The sequence below is a fragment of the Lontra canadensis genome, unplaced genomic scaffold (assembly GCF_010015895.1).
Source record: "Lontra canadensis isolate GAN:19392208 unplaced genomic scaffold, GSC_riverotter_1.0 scaffold88, whole genome shotgun sequence".
Lineage (NCBI taxonomy): Eukaryota > Metazoa > Chordata > Mammalia > Carnivora > Mustelidae > Lontra > Lontra canadensis.
In genome coordinates, this window is record NW_022631082.1 from 2,163,731 (window position 1) to 2,178,481 (window position 14,751).

The following is a 14,751-nucleotide window of genomic DNA, read 5'->3' on the forward strand; positions in this document are numbered from 1 at the left end:
CGCGCTGAGACCGGCGCGGACTCGCGCTCCCGCAGGCGGTCCCGGCACGGCCACGCTCCGAGCACGCGCCTGCGCACTAACTGCCCCCCGCCTCCTTTTCCCGCCGACTAAGGGGGCGGGGGCAGAGCAGGGCGCCTGCGTAGTTAGCCTCGCGCGCATTGGGGAGCCGACGTTCTGTGAGGCGGCGCGGAGGGGGCTGTGTTTCGACGCCCCAGTTTTCTGCTCGTTTCCAAGTTCCTTGCGGTGGAACCGTGAGCCGCCGAGGGAGCCGCGACCGAGGACTTCCCCGAGGTGAATCTCTGGATCTGTGGGGCGGGGGGTCGGGGGTAGTTTTCCACGAGCGCAGGTCTGACAGGAGGGCTCCGGGGCGCCTCAGTTTCCCCTTCCGAGGGCCCAGTTATTCAGACCAGCGTTTTCTTCAGGCCACGTGGGGCGGTGGGGGAAGCTGGGGAGGGGTCGGAGGTCGGAGAGTGCCGGCGGGAGGAGGGATCAGGCGGGGAGGGCCTTCGGGGTGGGGGCGTGGGCACCGGGATAGGGGTCCCTGGACGGCGCCTGGCGCGGGCGGGGCCTCGAGCGTCTGGGTCTGGGAGCCGGGCTGGAGGGCAGGTGTCGGGCCCGCCGCGCCTCCTGGCCGCCTCGGCTCACCTGCCGGAAGCCCGTCTGAACGCATTCCTGGCTCTGCTCTGTCGCCGGGACACGGGCCCCTCGGGGCCAGGCCAGCCTCGCCTCTGCCCCGGGGACACCGCGCCGCCTCCTGTCGGGCCCCGCGCTCCGGTCGCGCCCAGCGGCAGGCGGAGTCGTCCTTAAATACAAACTAGATCAAGGGCCCATCCTTGCTCCGCGCGCCCGGAGAGCTCTTTCCCGAGTGTGGAGTAAATTCTAAGCCTCTCGTTAAGGCTCAGCGAAGCTCCCCGCGCCCGGCTCTCATGCTCCCCTCTTGCTCGGGGCAGTTTAGCCACAGGGGTCCCCCGGGCCTCGGAGCATGCCGAACTCCTTCCAGCCCTGGGGTCTGTGCGCCTGCTGAGCCCTCTGCCGGGGCTCTGAGTCCCGGGTCCAACGCGCCGTGAGCGCCGCTCCGCTCTCTTCCATTGTGATCTCGACAAGGGGGTCCTGCGGCGGCCTGGCCGCCTGTGGCCTGTGAGCTAGGAATGGTTCCGCACTTTCCGTGGTTGGAAGACGTCGGAAGAAGGAGGAGAAGAAGATCCCACGACATGTGAAAATTGGATATTTCAGTGTTCACAAATAACATTTTCTTTGAAAAGAGCCACACTTACTAATTTACATGTTGTTTGGGGCTGCTTTTCAAGCTGCAGCAGCGGCGCTGTCTCCTTTTTGACGGCGATAGACTAACAAAACGTAAAATATTTGCCATTTGGAAGAGGCCTGGGTGGCTCAGTCAGCTAAGCGTCTGTCTGCGGCTCAGGTCACGATCCCAAGGGCCTGGGGTTGATTGAGTCTGCCTCGGGTTCCCTTCTCGGTAGGGAGTTTGCCTCTCCCTCTGCCTGTCCTCTCACTCGTGTTCCTCCCCCCCCCCCCCCCCCCCCCCCCAATAAGTAAATAAAAAAAAACTTAAAAAAAAAAAAAAAATTGCCATTTGGGTCTTTACGGAAGATTTTGCCAGTCCCTAATCTACATGGTTGTCCTGTATGCATCTGTAGGACCTGTGGGGCCCCACAGATGGTTAACGGCTGCTTCTCTGGAGGAGGACGTGTGTATCAGTCTGTGTGTACCAGTCTGTGTGTACGTATACGTATTTATATGAGTGCTTGGGTGCTATAGTTTGTTGTAAATTTTATTTATATATTTCCTATCACTTTTTTTTTAGCCTAGAACTTAATTAATAAAACAATGAAATTGAACCCTGGTTTGTAGTGCTGATTTTCTTGCTGTAAATTCTTCAACCATGGCTGATTTCGGTCTACTAATGCGAACATCACTAATTTCAGAGCTGGGGAGAGATGCTCCGAAAACACTGTATTTGTTCCTAGAGCTTGCTGTTTCTCCAGTGTGGTCCCCAAATCAGCAACATCAGCACCACCTGGAAGCTTCTTAAAAATACAGAACCCCAGGTCCTAAACCAGACCTTAATCAGAAGCCCCATTTTTAACAAGATTCCCCGGGGGCTTCTTATGCATGTCCGACCTTGAGAAGCACTGCTCAGAAACTTTCACTTATTTTGGGGGGTGAGCAATGGTTAATACTATTAAGAATTGCACTAACTTTAATAAACGCCTTGATTTTCCTACCCTACATTTTGCCACCAAAATAGAAGCCCAGGCCACAGACCTTGAGTTAGAAATTCTCTAGGAAGACCCGGAATGTCAGTGCTCGAAAGGACCCTGGTGGTCATTAAGTCCATCAGGTCTCCAGCAGTGTGTAGGCTCAGGTTTTCTCGTTTTTAGTTTGTTGGCTTCATTATATTCATTATATTTCATTTTAGGTATATTTTCTCTCTGGTAGATCTTTTTGGTTTTTGCCGTGTGTCTAACTCTGACCCTTAATGAGCTTAATACTTTTCTTTACAGGCCTTTTATTGGTTTACATTTACACTAAATAGTGTATATTACCATCTGAATAGAAAACCACTAAGCCATGAGTAGGAGATAATTGTAAAAATAAACATGAAAATTTAAAAATTCTGGGTAGACATTATTGACTGCCAAGGTGCTAAGCCCCAAGCCTGCTTTTTCTTTGGTGTAAAGAGATATTAGCACAGTATTAGAGGATTATTAAAGGCATATTGTCACTCAGCAGAGACTCTCCTTGACACGATGAGAAGTACTAAAGGAGGACTGAAAACGGGATAACTAAATCATGTGATTCGGTGTCATCTAATGCAATATCTGTATGTCTCCTAAAGTCATTTCATATACCACATTCATCCCACACGTTGGGCACCTCCCAGCAACATGTCATCACTTGCTAAATATAACCCAATTGCTGTTTTTCAAGGGACCTAGAGAGATGCTAGACCTATCAGCCTGACGAGCCAATTAAGTTTCCGCTGGTTTCACAAATTGTCTCCGAAGTGCCAGTGGCTGCCAACAGTTGCCCCTCAGGCCTGTTCTTGCTTTATCTGGTCTCCTCTAACAAATTAACTTAGTCGACATTTATTTATTTGTTAAATAAATATTTGTTTATCACTTACTGGTGGTAGTTGGAAAACAAGGTCCCAAATTCTTTGACCCTCTTTCCATCAAAAAAGTGAGGTCCCCGTTCCTTTCCCTTGAGTGGAGGTGCACTTGTTAGTGGTGGATGAGTAGAGTACAGTGACAGTGACACCAACCTATGAGGCTAGGTCATGACAGGGACAGAGGTTGCAACTTTCATCTGCTTTGCTGGAACAGCAAACCTATAACCTTCAGTCTCCGTGTAAACAGTCCCATCTGCCCTGAGGCTGCCATGCTGTGAGGAAGCTGAGACACAGACACCACACAGCAGAGCCCGGAGAGCACTGCCCAGCTAGCCCCCACCCCCCGTTCCTCACACACACACACCATGAGAGACCAAGTAAATGATGACTGCTATTATGAGCCCGTAAGTCTAGGAGACGGGTGTTACACAGCAGTGTGTATCCGTGGCTCTGCTGTACATCAGGCACTGTTCTGCATGTTGGGACCCAGGATGGACAAGACAGATCCTGGCTTCCAGGAACTTACACCCTCCCTTCGTGGAGTTTTGCATTCTTTTGTAAGGAGATATACAATAGACGGGCAAACATATGAGATAGTGACTAGTACTACCAATAAATAAATAAATAAATAAAACAGCATATTGTGACAGTGAGAGAAAAAGGGAAATTGGGGTGCCTGGGTGGCTCAGTTCGTTAAGTATCTCACCCTTGATCTCAGCTCAGGTCTTGAGCTCGGGGTCATGAGTTCAAGCCCCAGATTGGGCTCTATGCTGGACGAGGAGTCTACTCAAAAAGAAAGGGAGACAGGGAGGAAAGAAAGAAAAAGGGGATACTTCAGATTGGCTGGTCAGGGAAGTCCCCTCTGAAGAGGTGACATTTAGTAGAAGATCTGTGAGTGCAAAGGTCCTGAGGCAGGAACCAGTTTGGTGAGCTGGAGGAGCCAAGAGGAGTTCAGTGCGGCTAGAACAGAATGAGGAGATGAGGTCAGGGAGGAGGGTACATGCAGGACCTCGTAAACCACAGCAATGAGTTTGGAGTTTTTCCTAATACAGAGGTTGGGAGTGGGATATGGAAGGACCCAAAGAATCTACCATGAACTGCTGACCGGCTGGCTTCCCAGCTGCCTGCTTCCTCCTTGGATCACCAGGAGACAAGTGTGAGGAACCCCCGAGCCCTGGCGGTGCTCTGAGAACTGTGAACTTCCTTCACAGCCATGTTCTAAACAGCTTCTGTAGTTGGGCTCCAGTGAAAAGGGCCTTCACAGCAGCAATTAGGTTCTCATCTTCCCATCATGGGCAGGTGTTTGCTCTGTGCCCAGCCCCACACTGAGACTGAGGCCCCACCCTCAAGGAGCTCAGAGTCAGGTGAGGGCAAGGGGGTCATCCTGTGTTGCCTCCTCCCTCAGCCCACATTGAGGGTTCCTGACAGCAGGATTTCCCATGTGTCTGATGCTAATGTTTATGGGGGGTGGGGTGGGTCCTGACCCAAGCTGGGTGCATCAGCTTCCCTCACTCCCATATCTGCAGCAGCTAAATATAGTATGGAATTGGGAGGAAATACAATATTTTACTTGTGATTTTTAACTTTTCAATTTAAAATACACTTAAATGAAAGTTGCAAAAATAGCGCAAAGAATTCTATATAATCTTTGATGTGGAAAACAGGCAAAAGAAAATTATTAAATTCCTTACCACTTCCAGCCTATTGACAAGGCCTTGAAACAGGCAGACATTGAACTGCCTTATTACATTACTTTGCTAAGAGCAAAAGGCAATCTTAGCCCGACCCCCAGGATCCTGTAAGTCTACTTTAACATATAAAAATTCCTTTGAAAACTGCCTTTCTCTCTACTCCCCTCCCCTCTGCCAAGATAGACATTGGCAATCACCCTCCCCCCAAGCATATGACCCATCGATATACATGTGAAGGGTCTCATGACTAAGGTTCATGATCTTTTCCTAACAAAGGTACCCCCTCAAGGTCCTGAAAACCTTGCTTCCAGAATTCCTTAGAGACTTACGCTATCCCTAACCATCTCCCAACTTGGAAGTTATAATGAGTCACTCATGACCCCAGTGCAGCTCTTTCTGCCCTTGGGTCCTGCCCCTGTGCTTTAATAAAACCACCTTTTTTGCACTAAAGACATCTCAAGAGTTCTTTCTTGGCCATCGGCTTCAAACCCTAACATCTTTCCTATGTGAGTCTTCATCAAGCTTCCCTAAATATTACATCTTACATAAAACCACAGTGCAATGACCAAAACTAAGAAATTCACGCTGATGCAATACCATTCATTAATACACAGATCTTATCTAAATTTCAACCATTCCAGGGGCTCTTGGGTGGCTCAGTGGGTTAAGCCTCTGCCTTCGCTCAGGTCATGATCTCAGGGTCCTGGGATCAAGCCCCGCATCAGGCTCTCTGCTCAGCGGGGAGCCTGCTTCCCTCCACCCCCGCGCCTGCCTCTCTACTTGAGATCTCTGTCAAATAAACAAAATCTTAAAAAAAAAATCCAACCATTCCCTACTACTGATTTCTTTCCCTGTCCCAGGATCCAGTGCAGGATCCCACGTTGCTCTCAGATGTCATTTCTCCTTAGTCTCCTTTGGTCTTAATTTTTTCTTGACCATCACACTGGTATTTGGAAGAATGTCCCTTAATTTTGGGTTTGACTCACGTTTCCTCATGATTAAACTCAGGTTACCAATTTTTGGCAGGAATAATGCAGGAATGATGTGTCGAGCTAGGTGCGTCCCATCAGGAGGCATATGGTGTCGATTTGTACCATGCGTGATGACGATTCGGATCACTTGGTTTAGATAGCCTCTGCCAGGTTCCTACTTTGCCCAGTGTAATTACTGAGTATCTCATGGGGAGATACTCTGAATCTATATAAATCAATAGGGACTATTTGAGGAAGAGAAGGGGAGGCAGAGGAGGGAAAGAAGGAAGCTAGCTCATTCAATCTGTTGCTTGTGGCCTTTCCTATCTCGCACTGTTGCAATTTCGTAAAAAAAAAAAAAAAACAAAAACAAACCTGCCTCCTGTCTGGGCAAAAATCCAGCTCTCTGTCCCCCTGGGGAAAAGGAAGCGGCCATGTCACACAGTGACCACTGGGGGGCGGCAGAGGATTGGGAACCCATTCAATTCCTTCCAAGTAACTGAACATGTTGGGCACTCAAAGGCTCTGTGTCAGTTGGGGAGGGGTCTCAACTGGGGGTCTGGCATCTTCCATGAACCAGGTCAGGTAGGCGCTGCCTGCACCAGCAGAGACAGATCCTGTCTTGGTTGCGCTGTGCTTGCTGCTCTGCGGATTACACTCCCAGCCGCCTCTTACACGGCGCCCCTCCATCTGGGAGGACCCAGGGAGGTCGGAGAATCCTTCCTGAGTCCGTCTGCAAAATTCCTGGGTACTGAGGGTGTGTTGATTTGGACACAGGTTGCAAAACCCCCAGAACAGTTCTGGCAAATGTAAGCAATGGGAGAAGTTACTGGAAAGTTATAAAGATGCTCCTAAGTTCAAGGGGAAAAGTAGAAACTGCATGGGCGCCGGGGGTCTTGGCGGCCAGTTCAGCAGAACGGGTGAGACACCTCTCGGAGAGCCCCCACACTTCTGTTGCTTTCAGTCTTACATTCAGCTCACAATTCAGACTTCTAGGAGAAAGTGTTGGTTGGGTCCAGCATGGTGGGACACTGTTACCCGGCGCCCCCCACGCTGCTTTCCCCATCCATCCAGTTTATGACTCTAGCCAGCTCATGCCTCCAACTACTTATCATCAACCCTTGAGCGAATGCCTCCAGGTGCAGCTGCTGGTCTGAGATGCCATTTGTCACTCGAGATATCCAAGTGGAGGCGTTGGGTGGGCAGTCATACATCTGAGAGCCGATGGAGGGGAGATCTCAACCTATTTTGAGGTCATGGGCCTCTCACTCCTGGAATGAAGCCCTAAGTCCTGGCTAGGACCTAGAAAGCCCTCCAGTCTCCCTCCCTCCCTCCTTTACTCACCTCATCACTCCCCACTGTGCCAAGCCCATTCCTTCCAGTGCCCACATAGAGGTGGTATTTAAATCCATGGAAGAAAAGTTATTCCTCAAAAGGGAATCAGGGTGTTATTCCAAAAGAAGGTGGAATGGATGCTGGATGGCAAAACCCCACGAACATCTATCACAGAGGATTCTGGAAGAGACCCATGACCTCAAAATAGGCTGAGAATTACCGGTTAGTACTTGTGGCTTTTGATACGTACATGTAGTCAGTCCATTTCCTATATCCAGTACATTGTACATTAGCCTCACATGACAGCCTGATGCCCTCTTGTGTATGTATATGCACTTATTATACCGAAACAACTTCACAAAGTAAAGTTTATTCCATCCATACTTATGTTTTCTACTTTTATCGTGGTCCATTAAAAAAAAAAGGGGGGGGTGCCTGGGTGGCTCAGTCATTAAACGTCTGCCTTCAGCTCAGGTCATGATCCCAGGGTCCTGGGAGTGAGCCTTGCATCGGGCTCCCTGCTCCGTGGGGGGGCCTGCTTCTCCCTCTCCCACTCCATCTGCTGTGTTCCCTCTCTAGCTATGTCTCTCTCTCACATAAATAAAATCTTAAAATAAAAAAACTGGTCATAACCCACCAACTTGATTTCATAACCCACTCAATGTGCTGTTGGGCATGGGGCTGTAGTGAACCTCTCGCTTCTGCCTGCTCCCCTCCCCAGCTCTGTCTCCCCTACCCCATCTCCACTACCCCCACTCCCTACCCCTCACTTACACCATCTTATCAAGTACCTAACTGGCCTTGCTTTTGGCTTATGTATAATCCACTGTACCAGAAAAATTCTTCTAAAGCCCAGTTCTGATTAGAAAAAAATAATTCTGGTGGTGCCCTCCTGAATGGATTTTTCTTTCCTTTGGCCATTCCTTAGTGTTCTCCATGTGTTTTCTTCTCCTCCTTTTCCCTACATTCCCATGATTACCATGAATAGCACCTTTTCCCAGAAACCTTTACTCAGTCACTAAATGTGTGCTGAGCCTACATATACACTGTGTTAGATTTGGGGAAATACGGTATCGAGCAAGGCAGACAAGAGCTATGCACCCACAGTGCTTATGGGAAAGGTGGCATATAAAGGATCCTAATCTAGTGGAAGAGCTTCCAGGAAGGCTTCCTGGAGGAGGCGTCAATTAAGAGAAGTGCTAAAGAGGCAGGCATGTGTGTGTGAAGGCATGGAGGTTAGGTGGGAAGTCCAGGGAAGGGGAAAGAGCCCCAGATAAGACTGCTCCTGAGTTCCAGGAGTGAGAAATAAGAGCATTGAGGGGGGAAGAAAGGTGATAACTGATGTGGTTGCCAAGGTTCAAAAGATGCAGGGAACTGGTCATCATGACAGTGCTCTCACCCAGTGGTTCTCACCCGGGGTCCCTTCTGCTGCCCCACCCCCTCCAGGGGCCACTGGGTGCTGTCTGGAGACATCTGTGGTGGTCGTGACTGGAGGGGGGAGGTGCTTGGCAGGGAGGGGTGAGGCCGGGGAGGCTGCCACACATTCCACAGTGCGTAGGACGCCCCGCCAGTAAGAATGGTCTGGTTCCAAGTGTCCACAGTGCTGAGGCTGAGACACAACTGAGTACTTACTCCAGTGCTAAGTATTAACTTATTTAAAGCTCACAAGGCTGTGAGGTAGAGGTGGAGAATCTGATTTAAGTACAGCTGACCCACTATCTGTTCTTATCAGTTTAATATCTGATACGTCATCTATCCAAGGACAATATATTAGGTTTTTGGAGTAGGGAGTTGGAATAGGAGCTTGCTCCCACTCCACGCATCGACCTGGTATTGCAGTACCTCCAGGAACGGTGCACCCTCCCCACTAAAGTAGTAAATAAAAGATTTGTTTAGTAAAAAAAAAAAAAAAAGTACAGCTGACCCTCGAACACGATGGGTTCGAGCTGCATGGGTCCACTTATATGCAGATTTATATCAATAAATACAGTATAGTGCTGTAAATGCCCTTTCTCTTCCTTACGATTTCCTTAGTATTTTCTTTTCTCTGGCTTGCTTTGAGGATACTGTAGATAATACATATAACAAACAAAACAGGGGTTAATTGACTATTTATTGGTAAGGTTTCCAGTCAACAGTAGGCTATTAAGTTTTTTGGGGGGTCAAAAGTTATATGTGCAATTTTTGGCTGCAAGGAGGGTTGGCACCTTTAACCCCATGTTGTTCAAGGGTCAGTTGTAATTTACCTGAGGGCATAGCCCGGGACCGTGGAGTTGGCACTCAAACTCGCATAGCCTAGCCCTATTTCCCCCGCCATGCTGCCTTTCCAGCCAGGAGTTGGGGAGTGGAAAAGAGGAAGGAGAGAGTGACCATGTTGTGGGCATTTTGGGGAGGTTAGGAAGGGTGGGGGCAATGCAGGTGGCCCTGGGTTTCTGGTCTGGATGGTTGGATGGATGGTGGGCAGCGCCGTGATGGAGACAAGAGGAGACGGCCTGAGAGGTCGGATGCTGAGCTCCCATTTTGCCATGTGGAGGGGAAGGCACCCACACACCTCTGAGCAGTGGTGGGCTGGGCTGCTGTGGGGCAAGTCAGCAGCACATGGTGGAGCATTTTCATTTGGGTTTGGACAAGGTCACAGAAGTTGTGGAAGGACGAACTTCTGGAATGGGAGCCAGGAGAAGACGGGCAGCAGCCAGAGCTGTAGGAGGAAAAGTGGTGGAGGGGATGATATCCTCAGCCAGGGAGAGTCTCTCCCTTCTTAGCGCACCCACAGCTGGAGCGTGTGTGTATGTGCAGGGGGTGCACCTCACAGCTTGCTTCAGAGTTCTTGCTTCCAGAGAGTTCCCAGAGGCAGGAACAGCTGTGGGTTCCCCTGCCCCCCTCTCTCCCCTCCCCGGTGCAGCTTATGGAACTCTTGGCTGTGGGTTGTCAGGATTGTAATGCAGCTCCATGATCACCAGGGATCCAGGTTCCTTCTGTCTCACTGCTTTGCCTGCCTTATTGTAGGAGACCCACCTCAAGGTCTAAAAATGGCTGCTGATGCTCCAGCCATCATATCTGCATTCCAGCCAGCAGCTTCAATTTTCCCATGAGTACAATGTGGGAACACCTACTATCAAAAAGAGGAGATTGGATAGAAGCGTCTAGTATGGAGTTGTTGTGATTAGTTAGAACCTCCCAGAGGCTCTTGGTAGGACTAGGTTCCCTTTGTTGTTTGGCCCTGTGCCCTGGGTCCCTACTCTTGTGGGCTTTCTAGGGGACTTGATAGACTGTGGGCCTTTGGCAGTCTCCCCTGCTCATCTCCTCTCTGGTTCCTGGGGCAGTGGTTATGGAGACATCACCTGGGCTCATTCTGTCACCAGCTACGCAGGCCCAGAAGCAGGGCCTGGCTCTCCTCCTCCAGGCACCCTGCCACCCCAGCACCGGGCCTGGCTCTCAGAAAGGGAGGGCTGGGGGTGGCTGCTCCTTGGTGCAAGGGCTGGCCGTGCTCAGGGATGTCAGGCTGCAGAGGGACTGCGGTCATGAACGACAAGAGGATGGGGCGAGTCGGGGTTCTGCTGGGTTCTGAGAGCCTGGTAGAGACTCACCACAGGGACAGGGCCCAGCCGCCCAGCTGAAGGGGAGTCTGCATGGTCATGTCCTGGGAGTTTCCCAAGACTGGCCACAAAATTTGTCCTGGGGCCCAGCGCAGAATGAAAGCGTGAGCCCTTTCTTCAAAAACTATTGAGAATCTTAAGATGGTGACGGCAGAGCGTTGAGCCACGTGCAGGCCCCCGGAGGTCCCAGCCCAGGGAGGCAGATGATTTTAGCGCCACCCAGGGGCCCCAGGACCTCTACTGGGGATAGATGGGCCTGGGCTGGGGCCAAGGCTGAGCATCTCTGGGGGACATGGGGCACCTGCCTGGCACAGAAGAGCAACTTTTAGGGGTGACTGACCAGGAATAGTGTCCCGTGTTTCTGGAACATCTTCCCATCGGTGGGCCTTCCCTCGTTCCCGAGCCTGGGGGGTCTCCTCTGCAGGGGTTCTTCAAAGTCCTATAACTCTGTGTCGGATCCCCTCCCCTCTGCCAGGGGTGGTCCAGACAACGCGGATTTCCAGCCCCCATGGTAATCCCACCAGGCACTGGCCACGTTCACACAAGCTCATGAAGTGATTCTTAGGGGATTCCCAAGTTTGGCCCCCAACCCTCTGCCGAGTAGTCCTGGGGACAACCGGAGGGTTTCATCGGTGCCTGGGGCCGGGGCTTTGTTCTGCCGTATCTGGGTAAGTCTAGTCCACTCCCAAATAGTCCCGATCTTCCTGGGCTGACCATTGCTTTCTTGCCATCTCTGGCCCAGAGCTGGCCTTGCTAAACGAAGCTCAGGGAATCCACTCCTTCTGGAACACTCCCCAGAGAGCCAAGAAGAAAGTGCTGGAGGCCGCTGCTTCTCCTCGGAGCCTCGCATGGCAGGAGCCCGGACAGGCTGGCAGTCCAGGGCAGGGGATGGGCCTGGAGGGAGGCCTGCATTCTCCAGGGCCACTGTGTGTGCACGCACGCGTGCGCGTGTGTGTGCGTGCACGCGTGCGCACCCGTGTGTGGCGGGGAAGGGCTGGAGTGTGGATCGCCGAAAAACGACAACGGGCTTGGAAGATGCATGTCTTTACCGTCACTTGTGTTGTTGCTCGTGGAATCCTGCAAAGGCAGGAGCATAAGGTGGGAACCCAGTTTGTACCGCTCACCCCACGTGGAAGAAGACAGGCCATCACAACCCACAAATCGTGAGCTTAAATGTCTCCCGGGAGGGGAGATAAATATATTTTTAAAGACATTCTTTCTGTCTGATTTCATCTAAGTCTCAAACTGTAAAACCAGACAAACATTGTGATTATGATAGACTTGGTTTCTAAAACAAGCGCCTAGCCTTTCCTGTCTTTGCCCTCCACACCGCTCTGCACACCTGGGGTGGACCTAGGAGTGCGCGGCTTGTCGGGAAGTAAGGTTTTTCTCAAGGCCACGTGAGTTTACATTAGTACCTTCTGCATGAATGAAAAAAAAATATGGGGGATCGAATATACCACAATATACATGTTCATAAGAAACATTCTAACAACAATTAGAGCACAAAACTATTGATATAAACATATTTCCAAAAAGAGAAACTATTGCATTTCATAAGATGGTGCTTCCCAGACCAAGGTTTGTCTTTCTTTTTTGCAGTTGGTTTGGGGGCAGGACTCTTGCACGGAGCTAACCGAGTGCAATGTGTTATGTGGGTACAGATCCGGAGTGTTCACAGCTCAAGGGCTGTGCGAGTCCTCGGGGTTCATGTCACCCAGCGAAGAGTTTCGACTTTGAGCAGTTCAAGATGGGACTCATGCTGGGTCGAAGTGCTCCAGGATTGCTAATTCCAAAGCAGGCATTCCAGAAGATTCTGGAGCGGGAGCCAGGCAGACTTGGCCCGATGGCTGCCCTCTGAAGGCACCACTGAAACATCGACCGTCCAGCCCCCTCAGAACAAACTCATTCCAGACCCAGCAGTTTGGCTTGATGTTGGCGTGAACTTGGACAGAACCCAAATCCTCCCAGTTGCTGATAAAACTTCTGGTTTTGATTCTTGAAGACACCACTATGTCTTGGCATGGGCGGGCCATTTCCATGACTTGTTCTTCGGGCCACATGGGGTCATGGTGATTGACAGCTACTTCTGGGGACCTCTGGTGTCTGCAGATGGGGCTCCTGGGGGCCGGATTCCACGCCTCGGCCCAGCCAGCAGGGCAGGAGGCCCTGGGCACAGCACGGAGGTGGTCCCTTCCCACCACGGGGCACCAGGGCAGGGGGCTCTGTGGACACCAGTCCGCTCAGTACTGCCCAGCAGCTGCAGGACACCCTTCCCTCCTGGGATCCAAATTTTTAAAGAGAATGGTGGAAACTGGAAGCAGCTGAACTGAGAAGCCCAATGTGGAGGTGCCGGCTCGCCCAGCACGGCCCCTTCCAGGTCTCAGGCGGGATGTGGAGACTCGGACCGAGGTTCACGGCCAGGCAGAGGAGAGGGTAAGAACACTCAGAAGGGAAAGATGACCCAGGAGGCACGGGGTGAGCAGCTCAGGCACTCGGGAGCCCGATGTGACCTTCTGTTGTGGCTAACGACGATTTTCTTCAGAGGAATGGCATGTCCCTTGAGCGTGAACTGGAGCCCCCGTGAGTCAGAGCAAAGGTCCCACCATCTAAGAGGCACTATTACAGTAGAGCTCAGAGGCCCGGGCTGGAGCCTGCGGGAGGCACCCCGGACCTAGATGCCCTGCAGGGAGTGGCTCGGGTCGCTGCGCTCCCGCTTCACCAGGGGCTCGCCCAGGCTGCGGGCGTCGGAGTCGGCCTCACTGCCGTGATCCTCGCTGAGGTCATCTGCAGGATCAGTGTCGGGGATGAGGGGTGTGGGGCGCAGGAGGGAGGGAGAGAGAAGCACGTGCTCGGACAGGTGCACAGGCATGGATGCTGCCGTGCGGTGCCCAGGGAGGCCTTCTTCCCAGAGACCAACCTTGACCACTGTGTGTCTGCTGGTCACACTCCTGGCAGGATCCCCCTCGGCAGTTGGCGCCCCCTACGGCGTGGGGCAGGGAATGGGCTGGGGTAGGGGCAGGTGGACACAGGCAGCCCAGGGCCTGAAGTGGGGGTGTCTGGGGAGCAGGGTTAGATGGTGGCCCAAAGCAGCCACCTGAGGACGAGGTACAGGGTGGCTCCTCTGAGCCCCAGCAGGGTCCGGGCCTGCATGAGCATCACTGGGACACCTGCTGCCGTCCTGGCCTCACCTGCAGCTCTTAACGGCCCTCAACCCACCCCGGGAGCTGCCTTGATCTCAACTAGGCCAGGGTGGGAAGAAGAGCCCCTGGGAGAGCCTCGTGGAAAAGCTACGGACACACCCACCTTTATCGAGCAGCGTCAGCGATAGGGAGGCGAGATCATTGAACTGAAAGAGAGAAGCCCAGAGTCAGGGGCCTCCACGAAGGGGCCTGGGCCTGGTGAATGTTAGCACTGTCCTTTATCCACAGTTAACACAGGCTTCGCTTCCCCCGGGAGAAGGGGCACCGAGGCTAGTGTATCCCCCTTGGCGCCTTCTGGATCTTGCCTGGGAGCTGCTGGAGGGCTGAGTGGTGCCCACTAAGCAGGCCACCAAGAGGACAGGGACTGTGACCTCTGCATGGTGACAGGCTTATTGCGTACTAAAAGCTCTCTAAGCATCACCTCATTTCTTCCTCAAAACAACCCCACACAACCCAGCAATTCCGCTCCTAGGAATGTACCCGAAAGAGATGAAAACAGGTGTTCAAACAAGAATGTGTGCCCAGATGGTCACAGCAGCCCAAAGCTGTAAACAGCCCGTGTGTTCATCAGCATATGAATGGGTAGAGCAAAATGCTGATCAGCCACCCAAGGAAATCTCGTTGGCCACAGAAGGAGTGAGGCAAAGATACACGCTACAGCGCGGCTGGCTGCACCTTGACAGGATTGTGTTGAGTGAAAGATGCCAGGCGCGAAAGGCCATGCTATGTGGGACTCCACCCCTGTGGGATGCCCACGATAGACAGATCCTGGCAGAAAGGAAGGTAGCGGGTGCAGCGTCTGGGGAGTGGGATGGTGGTGGC

At 52.0% G+C, this 14,751-nt stretch overlaps 1 protein-coding gene and 1 pseudogene across 5 annotated transcripts in view; one reads left to right on the forward strand and one right to left on the reverse strand.

The window, feature by feature from the left end:
• Positions 1-8,833: 8,833 nt before the first annotated feature.
• On the forward strand, positions 8,834-8,994 carry LOC116854213 (annotated as a pseudogene).
• A 3,189-nt stretch (positions 8,995-12,183) lies between these two features.
• Positions 12,184-14,751, reverse strand: part of RFX2 (regulatory factor X2) — an 88,752-nt gene continuing 86,184 nt past the window's right edge. For all 5 annotated transcript variants that reach the window (XM_032883731.1, XM_032883730.1, XM_032883728.1 and 2 more), the window contains 2 exons: positions 14,033-14,075; positions 12,184-13,513 (listed from right to left, as the gene is read on the reverse strand). In XM_032883731.1, the coding sequence (XP_032739622.1) occupies positions 13,401-13,513; positions 14,033-14,075 (156 nt within the window). In that variant the 3' untranslated portion in view covers positions 12,184-13,400. The remainder of the gene's footprint in view (positions 13,514-14,032; positions 14,076-14,751) is intronic.